Source organism: Thrips palmi, unplaced genomic scaffold, assembly GCF_012932325.1.
Source record: "Thrips palmi isolate BJ-2018 unplaced genomic scaffold, TpBJ-2018v1 HiC_scaffold_7, whole genome shotgun sequence".
In the NCBI taxonomy this organism is placed as follows: domain Eukaryota; kingdom Metazoa; phylum Arthropoda; class Insecta; order Thysanoptera; family Thripidae; genus Thrips; species Thrips palmi.
The window spans coordinates 10,252,901-10,268,820 of record NW_023144634.1 but is presented as its reverse complement, the minus strand read 5'-3'; the positions used below and the strand labels follow the sequence as shown (position 1 = coordinate 10,268,820).

General features: G+C 59.1%; 1 protein-coding gene across 1 annotated transcript; it reads right to left on the bottom strand.

Annotated features, from left to right (window-relative positions):
- Positions 1-456: 456 nt before the first annotated feature.
- LOC117652141 lies at positions 457-4,701 on the bottom strand. The gene is made up of 4 exons (XM_034396813.1): positions 4,524-4,701; positions 1,220-1,417; positions 999-1,154; positions 457-895 (listed from the first exon to the last, which is right to left on the bottom strand). Exons 1-4 carry the CDS (start codon positions 4,530-4,532, stop codon positions 758-760), a joined length of 501 nt encoding a protein of 166 aa, XP_034252704.1. The 5' UTR covers positions 4,533-4,701; the 3' UTR covers positions 457-757.
- Between the last annotated feature and the right edge of the window lie 11,219 nt (positions 4,702-15,920).

The following is a 15,920-nucleotide window of genomic DNA, read 5'->3' as shown; positions in this document are numbered from 1 at the left end:
GAGCGGAAGTGGAGCTTGCATTTGCATCAATGCCTTCCTCGAGCTGCCCAAATGAGTGTCTCGCGGACCGGACCGGACAGACTCGCGTCGCGGCTCGAAGCGTGCCGTGAGGCCGCGAAACTGACGACAGCCCAGCACGCCCCGTGGCGGAGGGACAGAAGTGTCAGCAGAGAGATTCCAAACATCTCTCTCGGTTACGTGTCTCTGTCACACTAACGGGACCTTGCACTTACGAGAGAGAGAGAGAGGAGAGAGAGAGAGAGAGAGAGAGAGAGAGAGAGAGAGAGAGAGATCCCTGTGCGGAGTCCAGTGTGCCGGAGCGCCTGCGAGCGTCGGGGTAGGCCTGCCCGCCACACATGCGTGTCGTGCAGGGGAGGCTATCCTCGACTTGGCGGGCGCTTTGGGCGAGGGGTGAGGTGCGCTCTTCACACGGCTTCGACTTTAATACACACTAACATTAATTTATGATTTATTCACTACTTAAGCTACATCAAAATTTGTGACAGATATGGGAGAATGAATTAAACTAGTTTGATGTGTATATTTTATGGGATGGTAACGCCTCTCTCCAATCAAACAGTGTGGGTGCTCGTTGGGCCGAAGGAGGCTTGTCTTTGGCTGCTGCATCACCCCACAGGATGACGTCACGTCCGCTATCGGCCCCGGGCTCGGCCCCGGGGGACGACGGGGACGTTAGCGGTGATGTACTTGATGTCCTTTCCGGCGTGGCGCGCCACGCGGTCGGCCCCAGGCGGCCCTAGGCGTGCAGGTCGTCGCCGTAGGGGTGGATGATGGAGTGCCTGTAGCTGTGGGCGTTGTCGGTCTCCTGGGCGGGCAGCTTGGCCGGGGCCACGCCGTGCTTGTAGTGGCTCTCCCACGGCTGGCCGGGCTCCATCTGCATGGCCATTTGCAAAACCGGCAAAACCGCGCAAAGATTACAAACAGGAAAACGGAGCGGAAGCCAGAAAAGCGGCCTCGGAGTGAGCAATCTGGCGCACCTTCTGGTCCAAGACGGCTCCCTTGTCGGCGTGGCTCCTCCGCACGGGCTTGGGGTAGGGCGGCACCACCTCGCTCTCCTTGGGCTCGAAGGGGATGGCGTTGCCCATGGCCAGGCCGGCGTACTGCTCCTCCTGCTGGTCCTGCGGGTCCTGGGGCTGAACACGCCGGCAGTTAGGACGCGTCTCTCTCTCTCCCTCTCCCTCCCGCAGTCATTACTCACATTGCTGACGGGCACGTTGCGGGCCGGCTGCCGCTTGCGGTTGTGCTCCTCGCCGGACTCGCTGCTGCTGGAGTCGCTGGAGTCGCTCGAGTCGGAGCTGGAGTCGGAGACGGCGTGGCCGTCGTCGCGGCGGTACTTGGCGGGCACGGCCAGCGACACGGCCAGCAGCGCCGCCAGCGCCACCAGGACCAGCTTCACCTGCAACGCGATGCCGCCGTCATGCCGCCGTTCAAACGTCCCGGTGCATCCTGGGACCCCGCCTAGGGACGCCCCCCCCCTCCCTTTTACCTTTCCCCGAGATGAGGGGTCGGCAGTCACGGACGTAATAACCTCTAATAGTATGCTCTGTTGCAGCGCCGCGCCCCGCCGCGCCCCGCCACGCCCCGCCTAGAGCCTCAGTCTCCCATCCAGGCGTGTAGACAGAGCGCGGTACGGCACCCGATAGCACGCCCCGCCACGCCACGGCCGCGTGCGATCGGCAGCGTCGGCAGCGAGCCGCACTTCCGGACGCGGCCGTCTTCAACAACGGAACGTCGACGTCCCCTACACTGCAGACTGACGCCCTCCCCGTCTCTCTCGCACTCACGGGGCGTGCACGGGGCGTGGCGCAGGAGTGCGAGGGAGACGGCGAAGCTCAGGGCGCCGCGACGGCCGGCCATAAACGCAGGGAAAGGTCGGCGGGGAATTGAGAGATGGTTTGTTTGCTGGTGGCGATGCTTCGACGAGGCTCTGGAAGCGGAGCCGAGCGGAGCTCTCAACGGGGGCAGCGGTGGCGGACGCACAGTGCGCCAGAGGACCGGTGGAGGCGGTCAAAATCCCGGATGCGTTTTGAGCTCAAGAATCGCTAAATGGGACTCGAACCGAACGTGTAACCCCACCAATGGATTGCTCGCCGAACGAGGAATCCATTGGTGGGGTCACTCGTTCGGTTCGAGTCCTGTAAAGCGACTCTGGAGCTCAAAACGTGCCTAGAGTTTTGGCCGCCTCCACCGGTCTCTGGCCCACTGTGGGGCGGCGGGCCCACCCTGCAGAGCCATTCCCAGCCGTTCCGCCGGAGCGTGCACTACACTCGAATCCGGGGGTTCAGCCTCCCTTTATAGAAGCGGCGCGTACGACGACGGCGCATAAAGGTATCGGCCGAGCCGCCAGTCTGATTCCGAACAGCGCTCTGTCTCTCTCGCACCCTTCCGAGGCACCCCTCGAGTGCGAGCGAGACAGACAGAGCGACGGCGGCCTGCTGCACCGCATGCCAATGCACAGGCCCGCGGCCCCAGCTGCACGCGGCAAGGCTCGCGGCCGGGAACGACGAGAGGAACTCACTCTCAGGCGACTCGACTTTTCGTCGATGATACGTTTACGTTTTCATTTGAAATTTCAATCGGGCACGTCCGTCGATGGAGACGGTCAATTATGCTGTTTCTTTCGGACAGCGGCGCCATCCGTTTCCAGCGTACGTCGTCTGCCCTTCAGAGCGGTAGCAAGCAGTGCACAAAAAGGAAAACAAAGAAAGAAATAGCGTAGAAAAAAGTAACGCGAAGACTTATGACTCGAGAGCGCCAGCGCGGGTTAGATGTTTCATGATGAATACAATTTTTTTTGGCGTGTGGGCACGTGCTTCCGTACGGCCTCATGTGTCACTCAAGGCGCAGGGGTGGTGCGGGCTGCGCCAAGGCTGTGCTAGCCCTTCAGTGGCGTGTGTCTCCCCCATAAGATAGCTGACGTCCCTTCGCACTCCTGGGTGCCCCGTGGGCGCGAGAGAGACAGAGCGACACGCTGTTGCTGCAGTGCGTCACAGGGGCCGCTAGTTACAAAAGCACGTTACAAAAACGTGACAAAAACACGACAGAACACAGCGGCAACGCGCACATGTTCAAACCGTGCCCCCCTATGACGGGGACCCCGGAGTGACCCCCGATAAGGTTGTCGAACAGAGCTTTCGCCGCGCTCTCTCACTCGCAGGGCGTGCCGTAGGGGTGCGAGAGAGAGAGACAGAGCCGGTCAGGCCACGGCTGCGACCGATCGGTTCGAAGCGGCGGCTCTGGCGTCATTTAAACCTCAGAGGCGATCGGAGAGTCGGAAAGGGGGGCCTGCCGCGCGCGAGTACGTCGGTACGTCCACCTGAGGCACTGCTTGTACTACTTGCGCGCCTGGACCGCTACCTGCCGCGTCTGCAGTCTGCAGGCTCGTCCCGAACAGTCACGCTCTCATCGCTCTGTCTCTCTCGCACTCGCGTGGCAGTCCGCAGGGGTGCGAGAGAGACAGAGCGACGGAGCGCACGGTTCGGAGCCTGCCGGTACTCCAGGTACCCGCGCTGCGCTCCGCCACGCCGCGTCAATGTCAGAGGAATCATAATTACTCGTCCGCTCCCGTCCGATTCTCGAAACAGACAACAATTGGAGACGCGCGGCGGGGAGAAGGGGGAGGGGGAGGGGAAATCGCTGTCGCGGAGCTTGTGCGAGACAAGACTGCACTAGGGAGCAGGGCAGGCCGCAGGCTGCGGGCTGCAGGGCACGCACGATCAAAATAAACGATCTGAGAAGGAAGTCGAGGCAATTTCTGGGAAATGCGTGCTGGCTGGCTCCCGGTCGCTGCTGCAGCTCGCTGCACCGGCATGACCAGACCATGGACGGCACCATTTTTTCCCTTCTTTAACGAGACCCGCGGTGCCGCGGCGTGGCGTGGCGTGGCAGCGCGTCGAGACAGCCGGACCGCCATATCTGTGCACAGGTTGCCGCGCGGAGTGCCGCACAGTGGGCCAGAAGACCGGTGGAGGCGGCCAAAACTCTAGACGCGTTTTGAGCTCCAGAGTCGCTAAGCAGGACTCGAACCGAACGTGTGACCCCACCAATGGACTGCTCTCCGAACGAGGAATCCATTGGTGGGGTCACACGTTCGGTTCGAGTCCTGTTTAGCGACTTTGGAGCTCAAAACGCGTCTAGAGTTTTGGCCGCCTCCACCGGTCTTCTGGCCCACTGTGTGCCGGTGTGTCCACCGCTCCTGCCCCGTGCGAGTCGGCGGGAGGGAAAAGGGGGGGGGGGCGGAGGGATGCGCGAGTGCCAGGGCCGCCAGGGCGTACGGCCGGCCGCAGTGTTTTGCCCGAATGTGCAGCCGTACTCCAAAGCTCGGCACTTGGATTGCCCTCGCTGCTACGCGCGCGGTCGCGGGACACCTGCACTGTGGGCTGCTTCCTCGCGGCGACTCGTCGCTCTGTCTCTGTCGCGGCCGCGCGGAACGCCCCGCGAGCGCGAGGGAGACACACTGCGACGAAGCCACGGTTCGGAGTCGGCCTCGGCGACCAGCTTACCTGAGCCATGCTGCTGCTGCCGCCGGGTACTCGTCCAAGTTCAAGTTCAAGTTGGCGTGCTGGGCGCGTCGTAGACGAGGTCGGCGTCGTAGGGTCGTCGCGTCGTTGTATCGCGTCCGGGCTGTGACTGCCTGCTAGATCATTCACTCGACCACTGTTATGTAGCCGAGCAGGCCGAGCAGGCCGAGCAGGCCCAGCCCATCCTCCCCTTGGGGCCCACGGCTGTCTCCGTCTCTGTCTCTCTCGCTCGGCCCGGGCAGCGGGTGCAACGGAGAGGTCCGAGGTTCTTCGCGGAGGCTAACCCTTCGGCTGTACAGTGCAAGCCGCCCACCGAGCGGCGACCGCGGCGACACAGCGAGAGCGGAGCGGTGGCCGGCGGGTCGGGCATTGGGCGTTGCGGAGGAGAATCGCAGCCGCTCTGTCTCTCTCGCACGCTTACGGAGAGCCCCGTGAGTGCGACAGAGACGGAGCGACGAGACGACTCCTCTGAATCGCTCGGCAGAGCGGCGGAGCAGGCCGAGCCAAACCACGCCGAGGATGGCGAGGATGGCGCGCGGCCGCGTCGCGCAGTCGCACGACGGATGCGGCTGACTGCCGGGAATTATGGCAGTGTTTGCCCTGCTTCGCCCTCGGCGGCCCTCGGCCCGCTCCAGCCCGTGGCACAGTGGGCCAGAAGACCGGCGGAGGCGGCCAAAACTCCAGACGCGTTTTGAGCTCCAGAGTCGCTAAACAGGACTCGAACCGAACGTGTGACCCCACCAATGGATTCCTCGTTCGGAGAGCAATCGATTGGTGGGGTCACACGTTCGGTTCGAGTCCTGCAAAATCCCGAGTCTCAAAAGGACGACAGTTTGAAATCGTAGCTGGAAACTTTCGATAGAAAGGACCGTTTTCTTGCCTCCTCCCCGTGCCGAGACGTGAGCGGTCCTGGTTGGCCATCTCTCCCCATGCTCTCTAATTTAATGCCTTCCAGTGTTCAAACCGGGGCGCAGTTAAAGCCATGAGACTGCTCTTTTGTTCGCCACCGTGCCCACAGTGGAAGTGGCAGTGGCGGTGCACTGGCAGTGGCACTGGCCGCGGTTGGCCGTGATATTGCAAGTGGGTTTATTGCCGTTCGTCTGCCATTCGCTTCGTGAGGCGTCGCGACGAGGCGGGCATCCTCAGCCAGCACTGTACTCGCTGCTGTACTTGTTGTTCAGTAAGTGTGTGTGTGTGTGCAGTTTCGGCGCGGGGTTTGGCCAGCCTAGCCCAAGGCGGCCTCAGAGCCCACAGGGAGGCCAGGACTCCGGGGAGGCCCGGCCCGGCCCGGCCCGCTATGTGTGCTGTGTGGAGTGGTCCCGACGCCGAGCCTCACCCCTTGCCCTTGCCTCCAAGACAGCCCGAACTCTGCTGGGCCCGCGGATTGTGGAACTTTCGGTGGGGGAGAAGCCGGCTCGGCTCGCGAGCAAGGGCCAGCAGCACTGCATGCCAGCGACTGGACTGCGACTCATTCGGACCGCAGTTCATTTTCCTCGTGTAGTGACCCACACACGCCGCGCCGCCGCGCCGCTAGGCGAGCTCGAACTTACAGGGGCTTGGCCTTGTTGGCCTCCGCGACAATTTACCCGTCTGCAGCGCACTGCCGGCGCGATCCCGAACTCTGTCTCTCTCGCACCCGCGGCGCGTCCAGCATGCTGCCTGCAGGGGAGCGAGAGAGACAGAGAGATCCTTCGGAATCATTCCGTAGGCGTACTGTGGACCGAGCTGCGCTCAGATAAGCTCTTTTTCTTTTCTGCCAATTTACGGTGGCGGGGCGCGGCGAGGCGCGGGTAGCGCGACAGACATCAGTGCGGTTTAGGCGTCGCCCGAACAGTCGGCAATGAAAGTAAATATTTTGCAAGGCAGGCCAGCCGGGCCGAGTCCGAACTCGGTCGCGCCCTGTCTCTCTCGCACTCGCGGGGCTTGCCGTGGGCGTGCGAGAGAGACAGAGCGACTGTTCGGAGTCGCTCCCGAGGGAGGCACGAGGCTCCGGAGTGGCGGCGGCGCGGCGCGTCACCGAAAGACGAGGAAAACGGCATCGGGGGGTTGGCGGAAATTCGGCGGACCTTGAAGACGCTGACGGAGGCAGGTTCGAACCGTCGGAAAAACATTTTCGCATTTGAGTGGCCAAACTGGTCCTGCTGAATCTCTTCGTGCATGCCTTAGACGGCATCGTTTGGTTCATAAATTAGGATCTGCACGAGCTAGCAGTGGTCCGTTCCTCGCCCCTCACGCTGCTGGAGACTGGATTGCCGTGGCTTAGCGCACCTACACTACACGCCACCGCAGCAGTGCAGCGTACGAAGAACGAGTGCTTTGTCGCGAAAGCCGTGAAATTCGTTCGTTGCGGCGCGGATTTCCGGATTTCCGGGCCAAATCCCGGCGGCGGCGCCGCCCCGGCCCGCTTTGATGAAAAGCAGAAAATGTTCCGGGACGCCGAGATGGGGCAGAGTTCCTGCCGCCGCTGCCGCCGCGCCGCCGCCGCCAACACGAGGCTCCAAAGGGCAGTAAACCGCAAAAGCCCTCCCCCTCCGCCTCCCGAACCGAGCCGCAGCGCGCCGCAGCGAGGCAAAGACGCAAAAACCGTATTGGGCGATGATGCCGGCACTGCGATAACGCGGAAACCGAAGAAACAGAGAAAAAGGAAAAGAGAAACAAAAACAATCGCGGGCACTTTCAATATGCCAGGCGGAGACAGCGGGCGCTGCTTGGCTGCTTCTCGAGAGTCGCCGAGGCGGCGGATAGGAAGCAATTCGGGGGAAATGCAGCGAATGCAGCACCGTGCAGCGCGCCGGGATGTAAGCCGGAGCTGCGCCCTTCGCTGCACTGTAGGGCGGTACACGGCAGTGCACGCGAGACGCACGGCGCGGCTCATTCCGGAACTAACGGGTTCACTTGACGAGAACGGCTTTATCGATCCTGGCTGCAAGACAGGGGCCGCCGCACAGTGGGCCAGAAGACCGGTGGTGGCGGCCAAAACTCAAGACGCGTTTTCAGCTCCAGAGTCGCTAAATGTGACTTGAACCGAACGTGTGACCCCACCAATGGGTTCCTCGTTCGGAGAGGAATCCATTGGTGGGGTCATACGCTCGGTTCGAGCCGCATTTAGCGACTCTGGAGCTCAAAGCGCGTCCGGGATTTTGACCGCCTTCACCGATCTTCTGGACCACTGTGCGCCGCGCCGCCGGAGTATTACCCAGCAGCCCGGAGAGCGACTTGCAGCAGTGGACCCGCAGCGCCTCCCCTGCGCTCGCACAGTGTAAGTACTACGCACCGCGGGTGCCGGGCCACGCTGTTCAAGGTCCAGATAAAGTCACCAGCCCGAGGCCCGGGGCGGTGCACTGCACGTGTAGCACTCTCGGGCTGAAAACGCGACGAGCGAGTGACGTCACCGGTCGTTACTTCGGCGCCTGGCCGCCAGGCCGCCTTGTCAACCAGCACCGGCCGTTGGGTTGCCTGCCACCCGGGCGCGGGCCGCCGCCGTGTCCGCCGGGCGGCGACACGGAGTGTCTGCGGTGTAGTGTACTTCACAGCGCGCGGCGCTCCTGACATCTACACACACACGCACACTCACACTAACGGGCGTCGCAAAAGGACACACACGTGGAGACGCGCAGACGCGCGGAGGCACAGACAAATCGCATGATGGTAAACGTGTTCCTGCTGAACGCGGACGACGCGGACCTGCGAGCGCGCGGCCGGCGCGGCGTGGCGGCGCGGCGCGTTGGAGAGAACCAGGCACCAGCCAAGTCCAATGGCCTCCGGGGGGCGTGGCGGGGTGGGGCGGGGCGGGGCGGGGCGTTCGGAACCGGCCCATGCCCATGTGTGAGTGCGTGCGTGTGAGTGTGCGTGGAGGCCCGTCCGAGTGCCAGGCTGCCTGCCTGCCTGCCTGGCTGCCTGGCCATCAAATCGCTACCTGCCGCCTAATTCGGGCGCGGCCAGCGCGGCCACGACGCCGATCACCAGAGATTGGCCAGCCGATGCAGCGGGGCGGGGCGGGGCGGGGCGGCCATCAAATGTTATGGTCAAATTTGGGCATTTGCCTCGGAGGGACGTTGGCGGACGTGGAGGAGGGGCTGATGGTTAGAACGCCACCTGTGCAGCTGCGTCGCTGCGTCCGTCGCGAATCGCCTGCACGGCAGACAGACAGACAAACCAGACAGACAGACAGACAGACAGACAGAAAAACCAGACAGACAGACATACAGACAGACAGGCAGTCAGTCAGTCAGACAGACAGACAGACAGATAGGAAGGCAGACAGACGGACAGACAGCATTTGGACATTTATTGCTAATGTTGCCTTTCGTAGGCTGGAGCCAGTCCGGAGCCAGTCCGGAGCCAGGCCGGAGCAGTCGAGCAATAAATCCAACGCCGGCTATCAGACTCCAACGGGTTGGCCGGCCAAAGTCAGTCTAGCCGGGCGAGCCGGGCCGGGCCGTGCTCGCAGAGACGGCCTCGGTGAGCAGCGCGGCCATCCAGCGCCACATTCCCCAGCGACAAACGGTTCGCAGCCATCCACGCGGCGGGGCGGCGCGGCGGCGGCGCTGCGAAACAGCCAAACGGGAAAATCGGAATGGAAGAGAGCAAATAAATGAAATGATACGTTGTCTCGCCACAACAATTCCCTCGGGCGGGGGACGGGGGTCACGACAGAGTTACCACAGGAGCCGCACCGAGTGAACACAAATTGATGGCGTTTCCCAGCTGTTTGTTTTTTATTGCGGAGTGTAAAGAGTTTGTTTCAGAATAAATTTTAAACAGTCAATGAACAGAAGGTCACGTTTTGGCTTTTTTCCATCCGAGTTTGTTTTTGTCTGCATACAAAATTTTCTATTGAGGCCCTACTTGGACGTGCACACCGTTCGAGGGATCTTCTTTTGGACGTCCCGGTGCGTGGATGTTCGGCGATGCCACCGGGGCAGTGCCTCTGCCTCTCTGCCTCCTCGGTCTGATAGACGGGCACGTGGGAGCCACGGCTTGAGGTGGGCAGCGCCGTGGCGGCGCGCTGGGCTCGGCCCACTGGAGACTACTGCTGCCCGCCGGGCCCCACGGGGCCCACAGGCCGCGAGCCCACAGCCCACGGAGCGCACGGCATGGAGGGCTTTGCTCTGCCCGAGCGGAGCCAAGGCGGAGCGGCAAGGCGGTGGGGCAGGCAGAGTCAACGGCCCCTAGCGTGGGTCGCGCTAGACCAGCCTAGCCTAGACACCCGCTCACACTCCAGCTTGCAGAGACTGCTGAGACTAAGACTAGACCAGCGGTTCTCAACCTTTCTCGGCTCGCGACCCCAAATTTGTAGCCAAAAATTTCCGCGACGCCCAGGAAAAGTTTCACGACCCCACGGGACCCCTCCTTTAGCATGCCACTGCGTCTGATCCGAGGCGGGCATTTTGCTCCCTCAACGGGCAATTGGTCTTTGGACTTTCCTTTAGCATGCCTCTGTTACGGAGTGCGATTATCAGTCTTAGTTTGGGGGCAGTATTGTCTCAAAGTTGGCCAAAACGCTCAGAAATGTCTTTGAAAAATCATGTTTTGGGTCGATTTTAAGCAGCCACAGCGTCTGATCCGAGCCGGGCATTTTGCTCCCTCAACGGGCAATTGTTCTTTGGACCTTCCTTTAGCATGCCTCTGTTACGGAATGCGATTATCAGTCTTAGTTTGGGAGCAGTATTGTCTCAAAGTTGACCAAAACAGTCACAACGGTTTTTCAAAGACATTTCTGAGCGTTTCGGCCAACTTTGAGACAATACTGCTCCCAAACTAAGACTGATAATCACACTCCGTAACAAAGGCATGCTAAAGGAAGTTCCAAAGACCAATTGCCCGTTGAAGGAGGACGAAATACCGCCTCGGGTCAGACGCAGTGGCTGCTTAAAATCGGCCCAAAACACGATTTTTCAAAGACATTTCTGACCGTTTTGGTAAACTTTGAGACAATACTGCTCCCAAACTTAGACTGATAATCACACTCCGTAACAAAGGCATGCTAAAGGAAGGTTCAAAGACCAATTGCCGGTTGAGGGAGAAAAATGCCCGCCTCGGATCAGACGCAGTGGCTGCTTAAAATCGGCCCAAAACACGACCCCAGCTACCTCGCCGCGACCCCTTAAAATTTTTTCGCGACCCCACTTGGGGTCGCGACCCTAAGGTTGAGAACCACTGGACTAGACGCCTGTTCCGCTCCGTCTTTAACTCGTTGGGCTCGCAAAACCCCATTTTTCGTGGGCAATTCAGTCAAATAGGCCTTGTAAAAACATAAAAAACTTTGAAGTTTCAAATTTTTTCTAACGTCGTTGTGTGAACTGAAAATTTTCGTCCTCAGTAGGGTATAAATAGCTGGGAGCCCTCATCTCTCTTTTCAAACGATTGCTCAGAGTTACTTAGGCTATCGTGTTTTTGCAGGTTTTTGCGATGGCAGGCCCGCAGCAACCCACATTAGCATCAAGGCTTCTTTCATAGGTGTTGCTCAGTGGAAAGTTTGGCTGTTTAAAAGGCACCGCGAGCCAGGCGCCGGCGTGGCCACGTCTTTTGATCCGTTTCCAAAACTTGAACTCTGCCGGCGAAACCAGTCTAGCGGAATGGCCTGAACGCTTAAAGGCTCCATAAAGTGCCGGCAAGCCGCGGCCAGCCGTCTCGGCTGGCTCGGCACACATCGAAGCGGTCACTGCCGGTCACTGCCTCCCGCTCGAGCCAATTCACAGTTCAATGTTTCCCCGCAGGATTTAACACCGCCCGGAAAGTCAACGTCGTAAACGGGGAACAAAGCGAAAGACAGCGGTTGATGGACGGACCTTTCTCGGGGGTAGTGCGGTTGTCAAATCGCTACCTAATCGCAAACTAATTTTCCAAAAAAAGGGAGGAGGACTGATTCAAAAATCCGGTGTCATTGAGATAAACATTTCAATTTGTTATCTAATTCTATTTGTACCCATTTCGAAGATTTCGTGCGTTAGCTCACTTGAAGCTAAGAATTGAATCTGTTCACAACTCGGCTTCAAAACAATTCTTTCCACGCCAAAATCGTACCAAAGTGTGCGCAGCAAAATTGCGCGCACGCATACTTTGTCGACTCGCACAATATTTATACCGCAAAACATACCACGTGTCCGAAACCAGAATATAACATTAGTTGGCTGGATGACTCAGGGTGCGAATTCCGTCGGCACATCTGGCAGCATGCCATGATTCCAGCTACATAGAGTTGGTCGGACTGGGCGGAGCGAGGAGCAGGTTGGCCACCTCTCCGCTCGGTGTCAATGGCCTGAGCCTCGGCTCGCCTAGCTCGCCTAGCGACTAGTTACTAGCCTAGACCTAGACCGCCTGAGCGCGTGGCCGTGGCCGTGGCCCTGCCGTGGCCCCCACCCAGACCGGCTGCTCCGCCTTGCTCTGCCCTTCCCCCAAGCATTCCACCGCCTTGCTTTGCGCTTGCTTCTTGGCGCACTTGCAAGGTGTGCTCGCCGTGTAAATGATACCTCCGTGTGTGACGAATTTCGATGACAGCAAGCGCAGTGAGGGACTGGCAACGCGCCAAGGGCCGCCGAGTCCCGCTAGGCACAGCCAATCCGTCCGTCGGTACAAAGTATTACAAAGTAACGAAGCGTAACGCACCGCCCGGAAATAAATGGTTTCTGCGCTGCGGGGACTTTTCCCGCGGAACTCTGAGGACAAATTTCTTGGAGGAGTCTATGAGCCACACAAAACTATTAGAACTGCCCCAAATAATGACCAGATTTAAAAAGCTTTAAAAATAACGAAGCTGAGGGCATATTTATAGAACGTTCAAATATCAAAATGACTACGTGGTCATGTTTTTCGATTCATGTGTTTCGTCCATTTCCGTCCGCTCAAGTCAGGAACGGAACCACGGAGCGGTCGAAAAACAAGTGGACTCCAGAGAGGCTTAATTGCAAATTCACGAAATAAGTTAGGCCCTGGCCGGGGCCGTGGAGGAGAAGCTCAGGGAAGCCACGTGGTCGGGGTCGACGCGCCTCGCTGCAGGCCCAAGCCCTTCCTTTCCTTGCAGCGATGCAACGCACGTACGTACGCCTCGGCTTCAGAGAGACGAGCCGAGTCGAATCGAGCCGTGCCGAGCCGAGCCGAGCCGAGCTGTGCCGAGCCGAGAGCCGAGCCGAGACGAGTCCCTTGACAGCAGCTATCGTAAATATGATGGTGCAAAAAGCAACCAATCACAGCCGTATATGCCCGCTTGCTCTTTGCTGCAAATGTTGTTGACCTCCCTCCCTTCCCGCGGCTCTAAGACTCTCCTACCCGTGGCCAGCGATGCGAGCCAGTGCTGCCAATCAAATAGTATGAACGCAAGCTGCCGAGCGCTGCCGAGCGCTGCCGACAGTGCTGCCAAATGAGAAGCACGAGACGTTGCAAACACAATGCTCACTAGCTCAGCACTTCTGCAGTCCAAAAGGGTTCTGCTGCAGCGAACACAACAAAATGCTAAATCATTTCCAAGCCGTACACGTACACGCGGCAAAGAAGAAGAAGAAAAACTCCATTTGAAACGTTTTTCTTTAATTGCACAGATCTGACCACTAAAGGTAGCCAACAAAAGACTAGCCTTAATGGTCGTAGTGACTTGGACGCACGAGTAGAACCGGAGAGGGCAGGGACAACATCCAAGCATCATAAAATTTTAAGGAGACGTCGTTTCCAGAGCAAACGCTTCCCCTTCCACGCCCATAATGGTGGTTCAAGTTGTTTCAAGCCACAAACCCTTCCTGCCACAAAGGTGCACAAAACTACTCGCGCACTACGTAGCTATTCTCTCGCGTTCAACAAACAAACAAATGGTAAAGGAATAACCACAAGAAACGATCATTTCCCCTAGGACTAAGTTTAAGAGGATAGGATAGTTTGTGTTTGGATAGTCGTGATTTCTTTTTGAAAAACACTATCGTGGTGCCAACGACTGGTTCGAACTAACCTCAAATCGAACTCACAAATTGCGGAGAACTTGTGCTTGTGGCTATCACGTTCGCCGCCACTTAAGTTCCTGGACATTTGCCCAAAAGTGCCATGAAATCCTGCCACCATTCGAAGATATTTGGATTTAGCTGCTTACCTTCGTTGTGCTTGATGACTGCGGCACCGACGGAGTTCCGAAGAGTGGGCCTGCGAGGCACAGGAACTCCTGCACCGCTGGCGGTTCAAAATATAACGCCAACGGTGGTAGAGTTACCACTCCTACGCTCAACCAGAAAACCGATGCCGATGGCTGGGTCTCGTTGAAGGAAGATGTTGATGAGGTTGGCGATGGCGTTGGAGTTGTTGCACCAAGAGAGCCAGGAACACCTACACCGCTGGCAGTTTCAAATCCAAGCCAACGGTGGTGGAGTTACCATCCCTCATGGCGCGGTAGAGAAACAGGCAAACTCCGACGGTGGGATACTGCAGCGCTGAATCAGGGAAACGGAATGAATGAATGAATGAATGAATGAATGAATGAATGAATGAATGAATGAATGAATGAATGAATGAATGAATGAATGAATGAATGAATGAATGAATGTGGCCAGGAGTGTTTCACGGTTCCTTTAATCCACCTAGCTACGCGTCACCTCGCGCTCACACAGACACACACACACACACACACATACGCGCGCTGAAACATAGCCACAACTACTCACCTACACGCTCGCTGGCCGTGTAAAGCTTATCGCAGCAACCCAAAAGTGCTCTTTACCCGCTCCACAATTAATTCATCTGGGCAATTAATTCATTTACCGCACGGCCATAAAAGGGTTCTCAGGGGCGCGTCGCGGTCAGTACCCCGCGGTTTGAGTTCAAGTTCAAGCGCGAGACCGAGACCAAGTTCAAGATGAATTTCGCCTTGAAGGTTCGTCACGCTGAACGGATTGGTACAAGCTAGTGGGAGATTGAGTTCAAGTCGAGTTCAAGTTCAAGAGTTGGAGTTTTTCTCGAAAGTTCACTGGGTTCATTAGGTTCCTCCTTCCGAACGGACAGAAGGCTGGTGGTTGCTTCACAGTGTCCACAAACCATGCATTACTTTAATACCACGTATCGTAAGTGCCGGGCAACACGTAATCTCTTCAAATCTAATTAGACGAGGAGCATTCCTGCGGGGGCTCGTCGAGGAGCTCGTCAAAGCGCCCTTGTTTGACAGCATTCCTGTCTGGGCCGCATCCTGCGCATCCTGCCGCCGTAACGACTTGCAACAAAGATTTGCACATTTTCACAGACACACTGACTGCACCGCGAGCCGCACGGCGAGACGCGGCGTGACGCGGCAGCAGGTGAAGGACCGGCTGCAAGGCCAAGACGCCAAGCCAGACCGCCAGGCCACGGCCCGGCCGCCAGGCGGCGAGCGCCCCCTCCTCTTCCTTCGCGGCTCTTCAAAACTCAAAAGTCTTTCGCGCCGCGCGCACCCAAAACTGCGAAATGGTGTTTACGAGCGCGCGTCTACAGTGAGGTACCCGATGAACGACACACGACGGTGTGGATCCAGAGGCCGACCCTTCGCTGGAGCCTTCGCTGGAACCTTCGCTGCAGGCGCAGGCCTTACCCTCAGAGTCCCTTCGGCCTACGGCTGGGGCAGAGCGACGGCTGTCTCCAGCGACGGTGGCCGAGGCTGCTGCACGGTGACCACGTAGAGGACCTTCCCCGGCACACTCACACACTCACTGACTCACACACTCGCACGTCACTACTTTTCCAGCCGTCCCAGCGCGCCTCCAGCACAGCGACTGGTCCGTGGCGTCCGGACAGCCCGGGCCGCAGCCCACCGAGCCTTCCGAGCCTCAGCGTCAGCCACGCCGTGCCGCGCCCTGCCGTGCCGTGCCGTGCCACGCCGCGCCCGCCGCGGCGCTGCGCTGCGCCCTCGCAGAGGCGGTGCCGGCGGAGCCGTGGAGGAGCCGTGGCGGAGCCCACAGGAAGGAGGAAGAGAAGGGGAGGGGGGCGCCCCTCCAGGCTCTCCAGGGACTCCAGAGACTCCAGAGGCTCGACGGGCCGAAATTGAGGGATGGAGGCACGGCGAGTCATGGAGAGGACGTCGGTGGCGGCAAGCCGAGCGGCAAGCCGACGGGCACGCGGTCCAGCATGGGGACCTGCCTGGAGAGGCTCTGGAGAAGTGCAGTGTCCTGGAGCTGCTTGCTAAAGGTTGCCGTTACGGTTCCCAAGACGCACTGGAAGTTGAGTGAGACTGGCTGGAAGCTGGCTGGAAGCTCGCGGCTGGAGGCGGGCCCTAGACAGGCCCATCCTGGAGCTGGCGTGTCACTGCCACTGCGTGGCTCGCAAGCACGCCGTGGAACCAACAGTCATGCCATGGGATGCCATGGGATGCTAGCCACACCGCCCCTCCCCAGCTCCTCCAGGAAAACCGGTTCAGTTCGGGTTGGCGACCAACAC

Coding starts and splice junctions, on each gene's coding strand:
- LOC117652141 (XM_034396813.1), bottom strand. Junction 1,155..1,219: donor GCAACGTGCCCGTCAGCAAT/GTGAGTAATGAC, acceptor CGGCGTGTTCAG/CCCCAGGACCCGCAGGACCA. Junction 896..998: donor GAGCCGTCTTGGACCAGAAG/GTGCGCCAGATT, acceptor ATGGCCATGCAG/ATGGAGCCCGGCCAGCCGTG.